The 15,830-nt window shown below is 46.3% G+C and overlaps 1 protein-coding gene across 1 annotated transcript in view; it reads right to left on the bottom strand.

The window, feature by feature from the left end:
* Window positions 1-3,364: 3,364 nt before the first annotated feature.
* N4BP1 (NEDD4 binding protein 1) overlaps window positions 3,365-15,830 on the bottom strand; it is a 45,118-nt gene continuing 32,652 nt past the window's right edge. Inside the window, exons 3-7 of the mRNA XM_082863316.1 lie at window positions 14,172-14,302; window positions 12,506-12,602; window positions 10,260-10,367; window positions 8,475-8,582; window positions 3,365-6,655 (exon numbers count right to left, since the gene is read on the bottom strand). Of these exons, the coding sequence (XP_082719442.1) occupies window positions 6,298-6,655; window positions 8,475-8,582; window positions 10,260-10,367; window positions 12,506-12,602; window positions 14,172-14,302 (802 nt within the window). The 3' untranslated portion in view covers window positions 3,365-6,297. The remainder of the gene's footprint in view (window positions 6,656-8,474; window positions 8,583-10,259; window positions 10,368-12,505; window positions 12,603-14,171; window positions 14,303-15,830) is intronic.

The following is a 15,830-nucleotide window of genomic DNA, read 5'->3' as shown; positions in this document are numbered from 1 at the left end:
AGGCGGGTATGACGTGCACACAGGCATACTCTGGACGGCGCTTCTGCAGTGCTGGTCAACTTAAAAAAAATAACGTGTTCCTGGCGTCCTCCCACAGGAACAGGGCTGGACACGGGCCCCACTACTCAGGAAGGTGGGAGGTGGGAGGCAGCTTCCTTCCACAGCCTCCCTCTGCCCAGCAGGCTGACAACCTTGACCCGGGTCACGAGCCTCCATTCTGCTCCCTGGGTGGGGGAGGGGGTCCATCTCGGCGCCATTCTGGCTGCTAAGTCGCCCTGGCACAGCCTGCCTCTCGGGGAGGTGGAATGGCTGCGGGAATTCAAACCCTGCATCCTGGACACACGGGCTTTGAGCAGTGCAAGTCTCGGCATCGCCGGGCCTTGTCTCTTCTCCTGCAATATGGAGACCTCAAAGCAGCGGCTCCGCTGGTGTCCCTCTGGTTCCCTCTCTGCTGCGACACCAACGGGCTCTCCAGGGAGCCGAGCCTGTTAAGGGGAGCGATGTCCTCTCCAGGTCACAGCAGGACCTCTCTGCAGCCCTGCCGAGGCTCTGAGGAGGGTCTGGACCACACTCTGGGTGAGCCAGCAGGGACAGAGAACATTCAGAATGCAGAAGACGAGATCGCTGAGCTTTTGGAGACACAAGATCTCTACCTTTGGGATGATCTGTAAGGGTGTGAACAGTTCCGTAAGTGCCCACAGCGCTGCTGGGCAGAGCCAGTCACCACAGTCACTGAGCGGGCTCTGTGTCAGGCAGTTCCCGGCCCATTTCTTCCTCACGAGAGCCCTGGGCTAGGAAAGAGGATCCCATCACCGATCTCTTACCGGTGAGCACGCGGAAGGGTATGGAAGGTCTAACTCTGACGAAGCAGGCCTGGTCTCTGCCCAGCTAGGCAACGGAGCAAGGAAATTCACATCAGGGCATTTGTTAAGGCACAACCTCAAGAGGACAGAGGATGGGCTTCCCTGGCGGCGCAGTGGTTGAGAGTCCGCCTGCCGATGCAGGGGACAAGGGTTTGTGCCCCGGTCCGGGAGGGTCCCACACGCCGCGGAGCGTTTGGGCCGCTGAGCCTGCGCGTCCGCAACGGGAGAGGCCCCAATAGTGAGAGGCCCGTGTACTGCAAAAAAAAAAAAAAAAAAGAGGACGGAGGATTCCAGGGAGGAGCCACCCTGCGTGAGGGTGTGGGTGGAGCCTCCTGAGGTTACTTGGAAACTGACTGGGGGGACACTCCTGCAGTGCTGATGCTCTGGTCTTTGGGATCTTCCTAACGATACAATGAGCTTCCCTCATTTGATCTGCCAAGTGTAAGGACAGTGATATGTATTTCACTCAAGACTCTTGGTAAACCCAACTTAAGGAAAAAGTGAAGTGTGTCAGGATAACAGGCACCTCGCCATCTGAGGAAAGGCATGAGAGCCCTCAGGTTTCCATGACAACAGGAACCTGGAACTCATGCCACCAGGAATCATGCTGTCATGCTTCTGCTTCTCTCCCACTATAGACCAGCTCCTCCCCTGACCCAGGGCAGGAAGCAGCCTCCAACAGACCTGGGTGTGACACTCTGTAGCCTCCCCCACCACTACCAGAGGGGACAATTCCAAGGAGTGGTCCTGAGACTGGCCTTAGCTTGGCCAGGTGTCTGTCCCGGCCACCTGTGGGCAGGACGTCAGAGCACACTGCTTGGCTCAGCCTGGGGCAGGTGCCCATCCCTGGACCAGGTGGTGTTAGAGCCTTGACGTGAAGGGAGAATGGAGAGTAGTGGGTTCCAGGAGTGACTGCTGAGAATCTGATTTCCGAAGGCCTTGTTGGCTGCTAGATGCCGCTGTCAAGAAGGCACCATCCTCCAGTTCAATTGAGCAGACTTTATTCAGCACCTATTAAGTGCAAGGCACTGTGCTAGGTACTGTGGGAAATACAGAGAGTGAACACAGACAGCCCTGCCCACGAGGAGCTCACAGTCTAGAAAAGGAGGTAAGACACGGTATACAATCAGCTGCGGTGACACCAGCCAGAGTGGCAAGTGCCGAAAGCAAGACACAAATGCTATGGGGTCACAGAACACCATGAGGCTGCTTCTGTCGGAAGCTTTAGGCGAGGGTACAGAGGACGCAGGGCTGGGCCTTTGAGCGGGGAAGCCATTTGGGAGGAAGGGCATTTCTAGCAGAGAAGAGATGCACTCAGAGGTGGGAGCTCACAGGTAACAGAGGAGATTGGGTGGCTGCAGTGAGTGGGCAGGTGGGCTATACAAAGTGGGCAGTCAGGTACAACTGGGAGGTGGACAGCCAAGGATACTAAGCTCAGGGAGATCTGAACTTGACGCTCTGGTCAAGAGAGCCACTGATCACTGAACAAGAAGAGGGGTGTGCAGAAATGTGTTCTTAGAAGATAAATCTAGCGGTTGTGGAGTCTGGGAGGGAGAGGGGGAAAGCTGAGAGGCGGGCTGACTGGTCAGAGGCTGACGCCCACACGGAGGCCATGAGAGCGTGACTGGGGGGCAGTGGTCAAAAAGGGACAAGGGTGGGCAAGGAGATCTTGTGGCGGGGGGGCGGGAAAGGAGAGCAAGGAACAGACGCAGGCCCAGTGTCTGGGGGACAGTGGGTCTGAAGATGTCTCAGGGCTTCTAGGTAGAGCTAGAAATGAACTCGTGAAGGGCAGGGCTGGAGCTGGGACTGGAAGCCATTGCAAAGAGGGGCGGTGGGAGTCAGGGAAGTGTGCTGGCCCCTAAGGGTGGTCCCTGGGCCACCCGCATGGGAACCATCCAGGGAGCTTGCTGAAGCTGCAGATTCCCAGGCTTTACTCCAGAGCTACTGCATAAACATCTCTGGGGGTAGTGCCCAGCAATCTGCATTTTTACTAATAGCTGCCCTCCCTGCTGTGAGTCCCATAGCTGGTCCAAGGTTTGAGAACCACCTGTTGAACTGGCCTTTAGGTAAAAGAAGGAAGAGGAATGAAGACTGTTTAGGAGTGAGGGAAATCTCAGAAAATAGGGAAATAAGGTCAACGATGTCATGCTACGGTCACTGAATGTGGACACGGAGATTAAGGATTGGGAAAAGGCCTCTGAATTTGGCAACTGGGCGGTCTCCGATGACTTTCCTAGACTATTCCCACGTGGTGGGGTGGAGGCCAAGTTTGCAGACAGGGGAGTGAAGAGTGGCAAGCGTGTGGGGGGGAAGTAGCGACAAACAGAGTTCCTTTCAGGTTATTTTAATCTCAAGGATCTGGAGGACATGGGGAATAATGGAGAGGTAGATAATGCAGAAATGGAGTCTGAGTAACTAACCAAATAAACTACCGTTGGGAGATGAGAGGAGATGGGCCCAGGGATGGATGGACGGACGGACGGAAGGAAGGAAGGAAGGACAGGTGGGGACGTGGAAGGGCTGGTGGGGAGGCGGAACTGGGGAGGGACCTCCAAAGGACGCGGTGTCTCAGAGGTGTGTGGGAGGCAGGCTGGGCCTGAGAGGGGGTGGTGCCCGGGCCCAGGGCCTGGGGGGAGAGGCACGGACCTGGCGGTGGCGGGGTGCGCTCAGAGCCTCAGGGGCTTCTATGCGTGGATCATATTCCCCACGTGCCACAATAAGCCCGGGCAATAAAGCAAAACCACCCCTCCTCTCACGGACACCAAAAGCTGCAACAGGCCCCCAGAGTCCCTGGAGACATAGCCATGGCCCGCTACGCCTGCCAGAACAATCTGACCCTTCATCCAGGATGGCTGAGAGGCCTTCGTACTGTTCTTCCAGCTGGCAGCCTACAGGGTCTCAAACACCGGCTACTTGACAGAAAGGTCAAACCAGTCTTTCTTCTCCCAGAGGCGGCAGCCTGGGGCCTGGGGAAGAATGCAGGCCCAGGAATCACTCTGCATCACCACCTACTTATTCTTTAACCCTGGACAACCTCTCTGAGCAGCAGACACCAGTCTACTGAATGAGGGTGGCATCCTCTGCCCTGCCACCTACTTCACTCATTCCATGGAATGCCATGGAATACGGGATGCAGAGCCACCGCACACGACAGCCCCCTACAGCCCCAAAGAGTTACAGGAAGCACTGCTGCTGACACTCCCAAGGTGGTTTAGAACTCTTCCATGGGAGGCAGACCATCAAGAAATATTTTATAGCATCAACACTGAGCCTAGTATTAAGAGGAGCCTGGGAACAAATAACGGACTTTCTAAAATAATCGTTTGGAAATTGAATTGTAAAATATTAAATTTAACTAAATTTGATAGATTTAAGAACGAACCATGAATTGTTTCATTTACCAAGGTAAGTAAGTAATGCTTTTCTGACACTCCTCCCACTTGGTCTTCTATGTTCTTCCTTCCTGCAGCCGAGAAAGTGGAAAGGGGCAGGTAGAGCTCTCAGAAACAATACTAAGACCACAGAGGCTTACACAATTCATAGGTCAAAGGTCAAGTCACTTCTAGAGCCCAGAAAACTCCTGACCTCTAGGCCTAGCCAGCTCTACCTGGCATCAGTGGAGGCTCAGCCCCCTTCCAGGAAGACCTGTGGCTAAGTCCTGGCAATCAAGGTATGCCCTCTAGGTCCTTCTCTGAAACAGGAGAAGTGCTGGATTGGCAAGGCTGCTGGACAAAACTCTGACCCCAAAGGTCAGAGTCACTGCAAGACCCAGCCCTCACACCTCTGCTGTTGTTTTTAAAAACCACCAGTTGTGAAGCTGAGGCACAGGGGCTGGGACTAATGTTGCCTTCCGGCCCGCATCGAGTCTTCTACCTCCACGTGCATAGCTGGGTGACTCGGGCAACCTGCCCCCTTGCTGACAAGCAGCTCTACAGTAGGATGCATCTTAAAGGCATCCAAGAGAAAACATGATTGAAGGACGACTTTGGCCACCTGGAGGACTCTGGACTCACCCCTCGAGGGATGCGGGGGTCAGACACGCCTGGAGGGAGCACTGGGGGGAGACACCTAGGTGTGCTCATGGCCAGCTAAGTCCCTTCACCGTGAAGAACGAACCAGCACCAAGTCCTCGGCAGCTGTTTCTGGGGACCGGGAGAGATGTGATCTACAAGGCAGACGTGAGACTGACCACGAGCAGCCTACAGAGAGAACAGGTATAAAATACGAAGCCCTTTGAAGGTCCAGAGAACAATAAAGATGTTAGGAATTAATTAGCCAGAAAAAGTATTTCACTGACACAGAATTTAGGCAACACTGAAAACACAATACTAAGATATCAGTTCTGAGAAAGACTCACAGACAGGAAGGGCAGCTTAGGAGGACACTAGAGAGACAAACACAGGAAAAATAAATATGGGGCTCTGGGTCCCCACAGAAGCTACTAATGCTGTTTACTGGCTTGGGTCATTCTTGAGAATAGAAAACCATTTTTTTGGCAAAGCTGCACAAACTTCACATGGCGCGTGGTCTCCCAAGGCTGTGGACACAAAATTACTCTAATGATGGGGCTCTTCACTAAACTTTCTCACATCCCACTAGTATCCTCAGAAGCTAATATGTGACTTCTAGAGTCAGTCAGGGACTGGCTGGTGAGTGTGTCTGAGCCCAGGACGAGGAATCCGGTCCACGGCTGTGGACTTGGGCGCGTCCAGACAGAGGGCACTCTGAGCCTCAGTTCCCTCTTCTGCAGGGTGGGAGGGGAGGAAGGGCTAGACTAAGTGAGCTCTCAAGTTTCTTCGGCTTGGATGTTCTGTGCGTCTAACTTTGCCCTGGTCATTAACAGCGGCTAGGCACAAGGTGCCATCTAGCGGCGCCACTTTTCACTCTCACAAATGGCTCCAATGAAAGACTCCAGAGGAGCAAAATTAACTCCTCGGGACTCTAATGCCAGGGCTGAGGGCAGAGGAGCTGGGAGGGGTGAGCACACTTCATGCTAGCGGATGTGACATAGTCATCTCAAGAAAATATAAGAGGTCTTGCCTTCCCTAAGAAAGCAACTCTTTTTTTATTTAGAAAGGCTAATCATATCCATTTGTCAATATTTTCAGCGTTAAGGAAAATAGTTTAAAAAACATAAAAATGTAAGTACACTCAAGAGTAACTGCTATTAAACAGTTCTGAACAGGCAGAAAATGTAGACTTTCCTTTTACAGAAAATGTTAAATCTGTAATAGCAGCATAATTTATATATAGAAAAAAGCTGGTTTTGAAAACCCAGATTTTTTTATACACAAAACATCTGTTTTTTTTCTATACACTACAACAGCATTTCCACTGGGAAATTGGTTTCTTCACATTTTGTCACTTCCTGCTGCCATGTGCAGATACTAGACTGAGTGCATCTTCAGCCCGGAGCCCCAGTTCCCGACGGCCTTCAGTCCAACACCATGGCGGAAAGCGCGTTCAGGTCTTTCATGTACGGATGAGCTGCCAAGATCTGGTCGATTTTCAGTCTTTGCTCTGAGTCAGGGAAGATCTTCAGAAGGGCTTCCCTTAGCTCGTTGGTTTCCGCAGAAGATCTCTGTGCTGGCATGGGCAGATTCTGCTGGATGTTGGGAAGGTTTGGCAAAAGTGGGAAGCGGGGCTGCTGAGGAAGCCAGTGGCTGGGTGGGGTGCCCTGAATCCGGGCTGGAGGCTGGTGGCCGGTGCTGGCTGCCTGGGTGCCAGGGACTCTGAAGTTGGGGTCAAACATGCCCACAGTTGGCAGGGCATTGAGTAGGGGCTGCATATCTCTGTGAACGGAAGCAAGTCCTGGTGAGCTGGGTTATGAGATAAACGAGAAATCTGTCTAAACATCTGCTGCTGACACCAAGGCTCAAGGAGCTGCTTGCTCTCTGGCCTCTGAAGGCAAGACAGAAGACTGCAGCCAAGGCAGGGATGGCAGCTGTCCACAGTGGGGCCCGTGAGGATGCCAATGACACCAATTCCCCATCAGTCATGACAGGGAATGCTAGCTCTTCATGAGCGACTCCACCTCCCTGGCCTGCTGCTGTGAGGACTAACCAGCTGCTTGGCTCTAAACCAGGGTGTACCAGAATCACCTGGAAGCTTTCAAAAGAACTGGAAACAGGGCCCTACTCTCCTGCAGATTCTGATTCTCTGTGGAGCCTGGTTGACAGGGCTGAGAAAAAGGAAACCACTTTGGGCAGAGAGGCTGCCTCCTCAGCCCCCCAAGTCTGAGTGGGACATTGGTGCCCACAACTTGAATGCACGTGAGTGTGTATACAGCGTCTGTACTGTGAAAAAGCCTCCCACTTGACTCTGCCTTGCAGCTGAGAAATGGGGCTGCCTGAACACTTCTCCCAACTTCAAAAGCTCAGTCCCTCTGTGGGGGGAGCTATTACTAACTTCTTATTCAATTAGTTAACACTTTTGTGAAGAGCCATTAGGTGAGCAGGCAGGACTGACCCTGCTGCCAGGCTGCTGAGGCTGTAGAAGGAGCCGGAACTCTCCTTCCATTGTTTGACCCATGGGCCTTGATGCTTGCACACAGGCCTCAGGTCTTAAAGCCTAGCAGAGGATTTCCAAGTTCAGACTTCTGAAAGAAAATGAGACATGTGGACATTCAACAGGTGTTAAAAATGGCTGCCGTTCTCTTGGTGTTGGTAGAGAAGCAGGACCTTTGGGAACTAAGTCCTCATCTGTGTAATGAAACCCAAAGGCTCAAAAGAGAAATGATTCACAAGACCTGGGAGCTGAAATCATGCTGGTCTTGTGTGCAGAAGACAGCTCTGTGTGAACCACCCATCCCCCCAAAGGATCCTGTTATAAATGGAAAGGATCAGCTATAGTCTCACTGCCTTAAAAAGCTGGGGGAGCTGTGTGTCTGATTCCTTTCAGTTTAGACCTCCATAGCATCCCTGTGCAAACATCTGCTGAGAAATACACAGAAATGTAGCCTGTTTTACTTTAAAAAAGGGAAAAGGTCTATCACTGGGGAATATGATCTGCCACTCAGGCACACAGGACACTGTAGTTAACAGCGTCCATTACTTGAGAATTCTGAAAACAGAAACAACCACTAGCAACGTGTCTTTAAACACAAACAAACAAAAAACCCAAATCCACAACAAAGAAAACCTAAGCTATCAAATCAATTTCGGATAAATAGAGAATACTGGCTTCTCTATTAAGTGAGGTAGAAAGTAACACTTCCCCAGGCAGTGATTCCTGAAGAGTAAATAAATTAATATAAGCATAAAATATTCAAAGAAAATGACTTGGGAAAATGAACTTAAAAAAGATATTCAGACACACACCATGAACCCAAGCAGCATTCACTAATAAGTGACCACTAGCAAAATCTGCTTTGTCTTCTTAGACCTACAGAAAATCTGGCTCCCCATCCTCTCCTGGGATTAAAACCAAAAGGACCACAAATGAAGATTTGGTCTTTGGGAGACATTCCACATATATTTCACCAGCACTAAATCTAAGGCTATTTTCAAAAATAAAACACCATTTTTAATCTTTAGAGAGAGAGTACTCAACCTGAAGCACAAAGAACTGAAACAAACTTGTAAATGCAAGACAATCTGGAAAAGGAAATACCTAAGGAAGACTTCCTTCCGAAGAAATTCTTCTAATCGAGGTCCACTTCTTCCCAGAGGATCATCAGGGACCATAAATATGTCCCCCACAAAGGTATACTGGAGCAATCTACAACATGGAGAACAATTACAGTGCTGGAGGAAAAAAATTAAAGGCTGCTTAACTGCCTAAAGCAAAAAACAAATACACCCCAGTTAAACCATTTTAATTTCTCTTTTGGATACAAATATTGGTCAATACAATAGAGTAAGAAACTTTTACCCTACTGGCTCTCACATTTCTTAGCAAGACTTTCAGATTTTTATCTGGGCCTGGGAAGCAGTTCCTTCTCCTGACTTTCAATGTAACTTTGAAAAATAAGACTGAAAGACTGTCTTAGGATACAACAGGTGCTCAACCAAGGTTTAATTTTTGAATAAATGAGTCCATAAGCAAACCCACTGATGTTCTTTTAAAAAAGGGAAACAGTGTATGAAGAAAGAATATTGAAGGTCAGTTGAGCATGATTTATCAAGTCTACAAAAATGTTTAAAAAAGAAATAAGTCCAAATGGCTGGTTTGCTGCTTGGACTTTGGTTTCTGCCTTGTTTTATGAATTCTGAAGGCAATGGGTTGGTGTGTGACTGAGTCTTGACTCATTTAAACCTTCCATGCATACACAGATGAGTGTCCAATACTGACAATGAGCCCAGGGCACAGATCCAACAGAAGCACATACTAGAAGATTAATGGCTTGTTTAACTGCACCCAGGTCAAAGACCAATTCTGAGTTCAGCTATCAACAACAGTTTTTTCAGTCAAAATGCATATAGTAATTAACTTTCACCTGGGCATCATTTTCTAGAATGATGAACCAAAGAATCATTTTCTAAAATCCTCCAATGATTCAACAAAATATAAATATCAGACAAGTGGCAACTGTGAAACCCCTAAAGAGGTAAGTAGGTAGTTACACTAGTTATAGAATAGTTATACTAGATATACACAGCCTTGAGGTATGTTTTTTAGATTTGTGGCATTTATGACTCATCCCTGGCACTACCATAAGAATATTGCTTTTTGTTAAGTAACTTGTCAGACGATGCTTGCTAATGGAAAGTCCTGGAAGCTTGTGTTCACTGATCTTAATGCAGCTGAACACATTCAGAGTGTCATTACAAACAAAAAACTTACAGTAGTGACTGCAAACTCCTGACTTTGTTATTTTGGATGATATTCAACATGTTTTCAATACAGATGACTAAACTTGGTAAAATGATGGTAAAATGCTCAAGAAAAGCATCAGATAGTAAAAAGTAGAAACACTCCCTCCTCTCCCAAAAGTGAAAGCCCAATCAGCATATTGATTTTGGTCCTACCCTCTTGATGAACTCATAGTTGTCATTGAACCCCAACCTTCATATTTCATAACTGAGTAAAGTCAGGAGGCCCAATGACTTGCTCAAGTATCCCTCGGCATCAGGGCAAGGTGAAGTCAGGTGGCCATTTCTGCTCCATCACAGTTAACAGAGAGTTAACTGTGCCACAGAGATGTGCCTCTTGCCTCCTGCCAGGGAAAACTGATCTACAGAAGACACCTGTAGGCACAGAGCATGCTCACACATCACCTGCTGGAGCTACTGCTTTGTGTTGAGTCCTCCCACTTACGGAGAAGGGCCAGCCATCCTGTGGACTGGGAGCATAGTCTTATACTTTAGGCCCCCGACACTGCTTCCAAGGTGGATGCAAAACAAATAATAAACAACAAAAGACATCTCTGACCAAAAACAAAGAAGAAAATATTACCTTTTTGTAATTATTTCTCTCCAAGAGGCTGACTCAGTCACAAATTCTCTGAAGTTATCATTTGTTACAATTATGCCACCAGTTTTGTCCGCTAAGTGTAGTAGAAACCTATGGTAATATAAAAGTGGTTAAAATGGGCAAGGAGGCAGGCATCCCTGGCTCAGAGAAGCTGTGTTATAAGAAAACAAAAGGATTTCCTCTTCACAGGAAAATCACCAAAGAATTTAACCAAGGCTGGGAAGCAGAAAGTTAAGCCCTTGTCAACTGAAGATCAATCTGAAATACTGAACATCTGAAATTACTAGAATAATTATAAATGAAGATCTGGTTTTCATACAATCTAACTCTTTTTCAAAATAATCTCAACCATAATTTATACATCTTTCTAGAGAAGTTGTATTATCAATAAAGGGTGGTAATAAGATAATGCATGAGGACTAGAGCAGAGAATGAATAAGGGTTGACAAGCCTGTGAAATCACTATTAGGGTTTTAGTTGATAAGCTACGGTGCTCTGGTTCTAAGAGTAGCTGCTTGACACAGTTGGCCTCGCAATGTTTTTTTTAATGCCTAAATTCACATTTTCTGCTCTGACTTAAGAAGAGATGTCCAGAACTGCCATTCAGTTTAGTCCAAGTTATAGATCCACTCAAATGCAAATTATGAAAAGATACATGGTAATCAAAAAGTTTAAGAATTAAATATTAAGGAGAATTCTATTTCATTGTTGGAGATTATTCATGTTCAAGCCCTTTTAATGAGAGATTTGTGAGGATAATATGAGTTTTATCTCCTAATCAGGATAACCGCATTTGCCTGAGGCAATGTAGACAAAGATAATGAAACAATAAAGTAAGAGAATTACTACTAGAATTAAAGGTGCAAACAACTGCTTTTATTAATAGTAGTGAGTACTTAAAAGAAGATTAAAAAACAAGCCTCATTAGTTTCAGAAATCTTAGGAAATCTTGGTAAGTAAATATGATTTAGCATTTTGGATTTATTAATAAGTATCTTAAATTATTTCTAACTGGCATGAACTGTAAGTGGTAGTATCTGCCCAGACCTATTAACAAAAATAGGTAGTAAGGGCTTCCGTGCATGTACTGTGAATCAGGACTCATATTCACATCTGCTAAAAACCCAGAGAGCCATATAAATTAAGCAAAGGCCTAGCCTACACACTTGCGTATGCATTCAATTTCTGCTGGTGTGAGAGTGAAGCTGCAGCGTTAGAGCATCTGAAGGATCTTCACGAGCCTGGAGGTCCAACCTGCCTTTTCACCTGAGCACTCCACGGTCCCTACCCAGTATCTTAGAGCTGGAGCAAAGGTGGGCCCTCCATCCCACTCTCCCAGTACCTTCTCACCTACGCCCCGGCCCAAAGGTGCTCCCTCCCACACTCTTCTTCATGCCACCCCTGACTCTCCCCATCAGATCTGGTCTCTCATACCAGCCTGGTGAAGGGTAAGGGGCTGTCAGTGAGAAGGCCCTTTGGACGTTCTGCTGAATGTCCGCTGTCACCCCAAGTCCCCTTCCCTTGCTACGCCCCTCTTTTCAGCTCTCACCCATCTGACCATCACTCACTACCTTGGGTTACAAGCTAAGCACTGTCTTCAATGTGGGGGAGCACTGTGGTAGAACGCTGAGGCTAAACCACTAGGGGGCTTAAGTGCTAGAGGCCAGAGAGAAAGAAAGAGGGTGAGGGCAGGAGAAGAAAGAACAGGCAGCCACTGTTTAGGTTCCCAGACACTTGTCATCTCAGCACCTGTTCTCTGAGCAATGTAACAACCTAAGAAATGCAGCTTATTCCTATAACATGAGGGGCAGCTGAGACCATGTTCTATGATGTGGAAGAAATACTGAGGGCTCAGGCATCACAATGACAGACTAAGTCACTGGCCAAGTATAACCAGCAGGAGACAGAGGAATGTTTGAAAACCACTCTTGAGGCTGCCACACTAGGACAAGACAAACATTACTTTTAAGAAGTATCAAAAAGACTACAAACTCAATATCTACTTTTACTTACAGATTCTCAGTCATGTTTTATTAAAAATTCTAACTCAGCAGCTTCTTTGGTAATCTCCTAAACCGTACAGCAAAGACCACTGAATGTATAACCTTAATGACCATAAATGTTAAAATTCTCAAACCCGAGCCAAGCGTGTCCACCGTCCGGTGGAGGAGGTGGTTGGCCCCTCACCACCCCACACCCACTTTAGATAGGAAACCAGCCTTTCATACCTGTCATCATGAGAAGCAATTCTTTCTCCAAAGACCATCCGTGCAGGAGTTAAAGATAATATTCCGAGCTCCTGGAGCTGGGTTAAGAAGTGCTGTTCTGTTCATGGAATAAGTTGAATACACATTCAGAAAAAGGCTATCTTCCCAGATATTTAAATAAATGAAAGCACTCCCAAATGTTTCACCTGAAGAGTTGTGGGAAACCCTTTTTCTATTGACTCAAGAAGACTCAATGTTACTAACTTACTGGGACGGAAGGGAAAAAAAAAAATCAAGCAAGACATATACTAAGACACATATAACATAAAAACTGACTTTAGCTATTTTTTCAACTTAAAACTGTTCAACTCATTTGCTTCTTAAATTAAGAAGAGTAAACCATAAACTTATATTTAATGGATCTTACCATTAAGAACTTTTTCACAGCCACATTACAAGCAGTAGAGGACAAAGAGAGTAAGGGCAAGAGTCCCTGGGAGGGAGGGCAGGGGTGGGAACAGGAAGAGTGATGGCAGTAGAAGCAGACTAACTGCTCTGTCCCGATCCCAGGAAAGGCAGGCTTGGTCTCTATTCCAAGAGTTTGTCAAATCTCCCTCTGGTTGGCATCCTATCTAATCTCTCTCTGTTATCTGTACAAATATTTACTGATTTTCATGGGAGTGGGTTGTGACAGAAGATAAAGGAGGGCCAAAGCCACAAACGAGTAATGGGCAAAAATGAAGCTAAAAGCTCAGAATCTAAGATCCCCACACCTACATTCCCTACAATGGTACTCACCACTGACTTAAGCTGAAGTGCCCAAACATGGTGTCTTTATGATTCTAGAAATGCATAGCACATAAGGCTTACAAGACTCTTACAGGGATCTTACTGCAAAAATAACTGAAATGAGTGGATCTGCCTCATTTCTCAAGTACCTTCTGTTAGGACCAATACATTCCCCTGAGTGAGGCAAATTGGGATACTTGGGAAATGTGGTTTTACCATTTCCACCTCAACAGTGACTAAGTTTTACTTCCTGCTGTAAATGTGTTGGGTGAGTCCTGTTCTCACGCTTCCTCCTCCCAATCTACCTTTTATTTCCAGGTAATCTGATGTGTTAAGCTGCCTGGCATAGCCCTTTCACTGGTTTTCCTATTACGACCCAAGAAACAAAAAACATCAAGCTTCTCTGGAATATTTAAGGATTTATAGTAAGTTCAAATCTTTTGTGTGTGGCCTGCAGGTCAGCCACGCAGTACCATACAATTAACATAAATGACTCATATTAAGCTATTAAACAGGCTGTTAAAAAGGCATTCTCTTTGAGGGTTCCAAATTTATCAAATGGCCATTTTCAAAAATACTGTTTAAAGAGTAAGAAACCCAGGCTACTAGAAAGACATATTTAATCAACTTTTTAGAAAGTCAAAGAAAATTTTTGTGATATATAATGAAGTCTAATATAACTTTCTATGTAAACAGCTATTTAACTTTCCATCCTTCCCCCAAGTATTTCTTATGCTGTAATACTCTTCAACTGATTTTTTTTTACTGGGTGCAAAGAATTTACAGTTTTGTTTTTAAAGTTGCTGCACATGACTCTATTCTAAGTAGTGTGTGTTGCAATTACAAGCCAACTCATCAAATACCTAATTAGTAATCTGGAAAAATCAGTTTGCCTCACCTGTGACATTAGGATCACGCCTTGTTCTCCACTGCGGAACAAATACAGTGATGTTTCTGTTGCCAAGCTTCCAAAAATATTCAACCGCAATCGCAATTCCACGACAAGAAAAGAACTTTTTCAGACCATGGCTATATGAGAAAAAGTAAAATTTATTTCAGTTTAAAGCATGTTTAAAGTATGTTAAGTTTCACCATGATAACTTTAATAATTAATTATTTAATTTAATAATTTCCTTTAATAGTCTGCTGCTCTGCAAAGCCAAGAGAGGACCCATGATAGGAGGTAGGATTCTTAACAGCTCTGTGATTTCTGTTGTATTTTATTCAGCTGATTTAATTGAGTGCCCTTTTGTGGTAGAAGGCAGTTTTAGCTTTAGGGCAATACTTGTTTATTACACCTTTTTTTTTTTTTCTGCAGTAAAAAACACAGGCTCCAGACGCACAGGCTCAGTGGCCATGGCTCACGGGCCCAGCCGCTCCGCGGCATGTGGGATCTTCCTGGACCGGGGCACGAACCCGTGTCCCCTGCATCGGCAGGCGGACTCTCAACCACTGCACCACCAGGGAAGCCCTTATGACACCTTTTATTTTTGTTTTCAGATAAAGAGACCTAGTCCACGGGCCTCTAAGAATGTTCTATGAATTTTATGAAGGAATTTGTTGCTGAAGCAGAAGCAGCTGTGATCAGAACTATTCCATGACACAGTCCTCACCACCACAACTTCCAAAGGCTTCGCGAATGCCTGTGGCTCCAGGAGGGCTGCATCCCCTTTTCTGAAGAACTGTGAAAGTGACTCAGTTTACAGCTTCCAGGAAACAAGTTGAGGGCAAGGCTCAAATGAAACTACCTGGGGGCCATGGCTGTGATTTTGTTGAACGAAGCAGAAAGCAGGCAGAAAATAAACACGGGACAGTACTGAACATGATTGAGTACACTTTTTCTGCAAAAGGCCAGGCACTGTCTGCTGCGCCACGGTTGAACTGTCAACCGTAAGTAAAGGGGTGTAGCTAAATTCCATGTTTATAAAAACAGGTGGTGGCCAGATTTGGCCCCTAACTTGTAACCCCTGGTATAGAGGATTAAAAGCTGTTCCCCACCCCAAAACCTGGTAACAAATTTCAAAAGAAAAGAAGAAAAATATTTAAAATTTATTCTCCAGCAGTTAAGTAAAAGTAAAGGTTTTATTTAAAAAGTGTTTTTAAAAGTTTGAAATTTTGCAGGTAGTAATCCATTTGTCTACTCATGAGTATTAGAAAAAGGGAGAAATCCCTGTGATATTACAGTTGAGATTAGCATAATCTGTCCTCACTGCTTCAATGATCGCCTATGAGGCAATGACAGTAAATTCTGCATCTTCAGTCCTGTCTTCTCACATCTTAAAACCACTTGGCAGGTACTTCCTTCATTTGGAGCTCTGCCTCCTCAGGCACAAAGTGTCCCAAGTCACCCCCAGGCTCTGCTAATTCTAACCCACCTGCACTGACTCCAGTCAGACTGACCCTGAAATGCAGCCATGCAGTCTCTGATTCTGCTCAGGGCCTTCTACAGCATCATTCTTCTACACAAATCCAGTGCCTGGCTTCGAGGGCGCCTCCACACCTGACTAGTCAGATGGGATCTGGCCAAAGCATACCTTCTGCTTCCACCACCATCCGT

Source organism: Leucopleurus acutus (assembly GCF_964270905.1).
Source record: "Leucopleurus acutus genome assembly, chromosome: 20".
NCBI lineage: Eukaryota > Metazoa > Chordata > Mammalia > Artiodactyla > Delphinidae > Leucopleurus > Leucopleurus acutus.
Note: the sequence above shows the minus strand (reverse complement) of the source record. Positions and strands in the feature narration are given on the sequence as shown.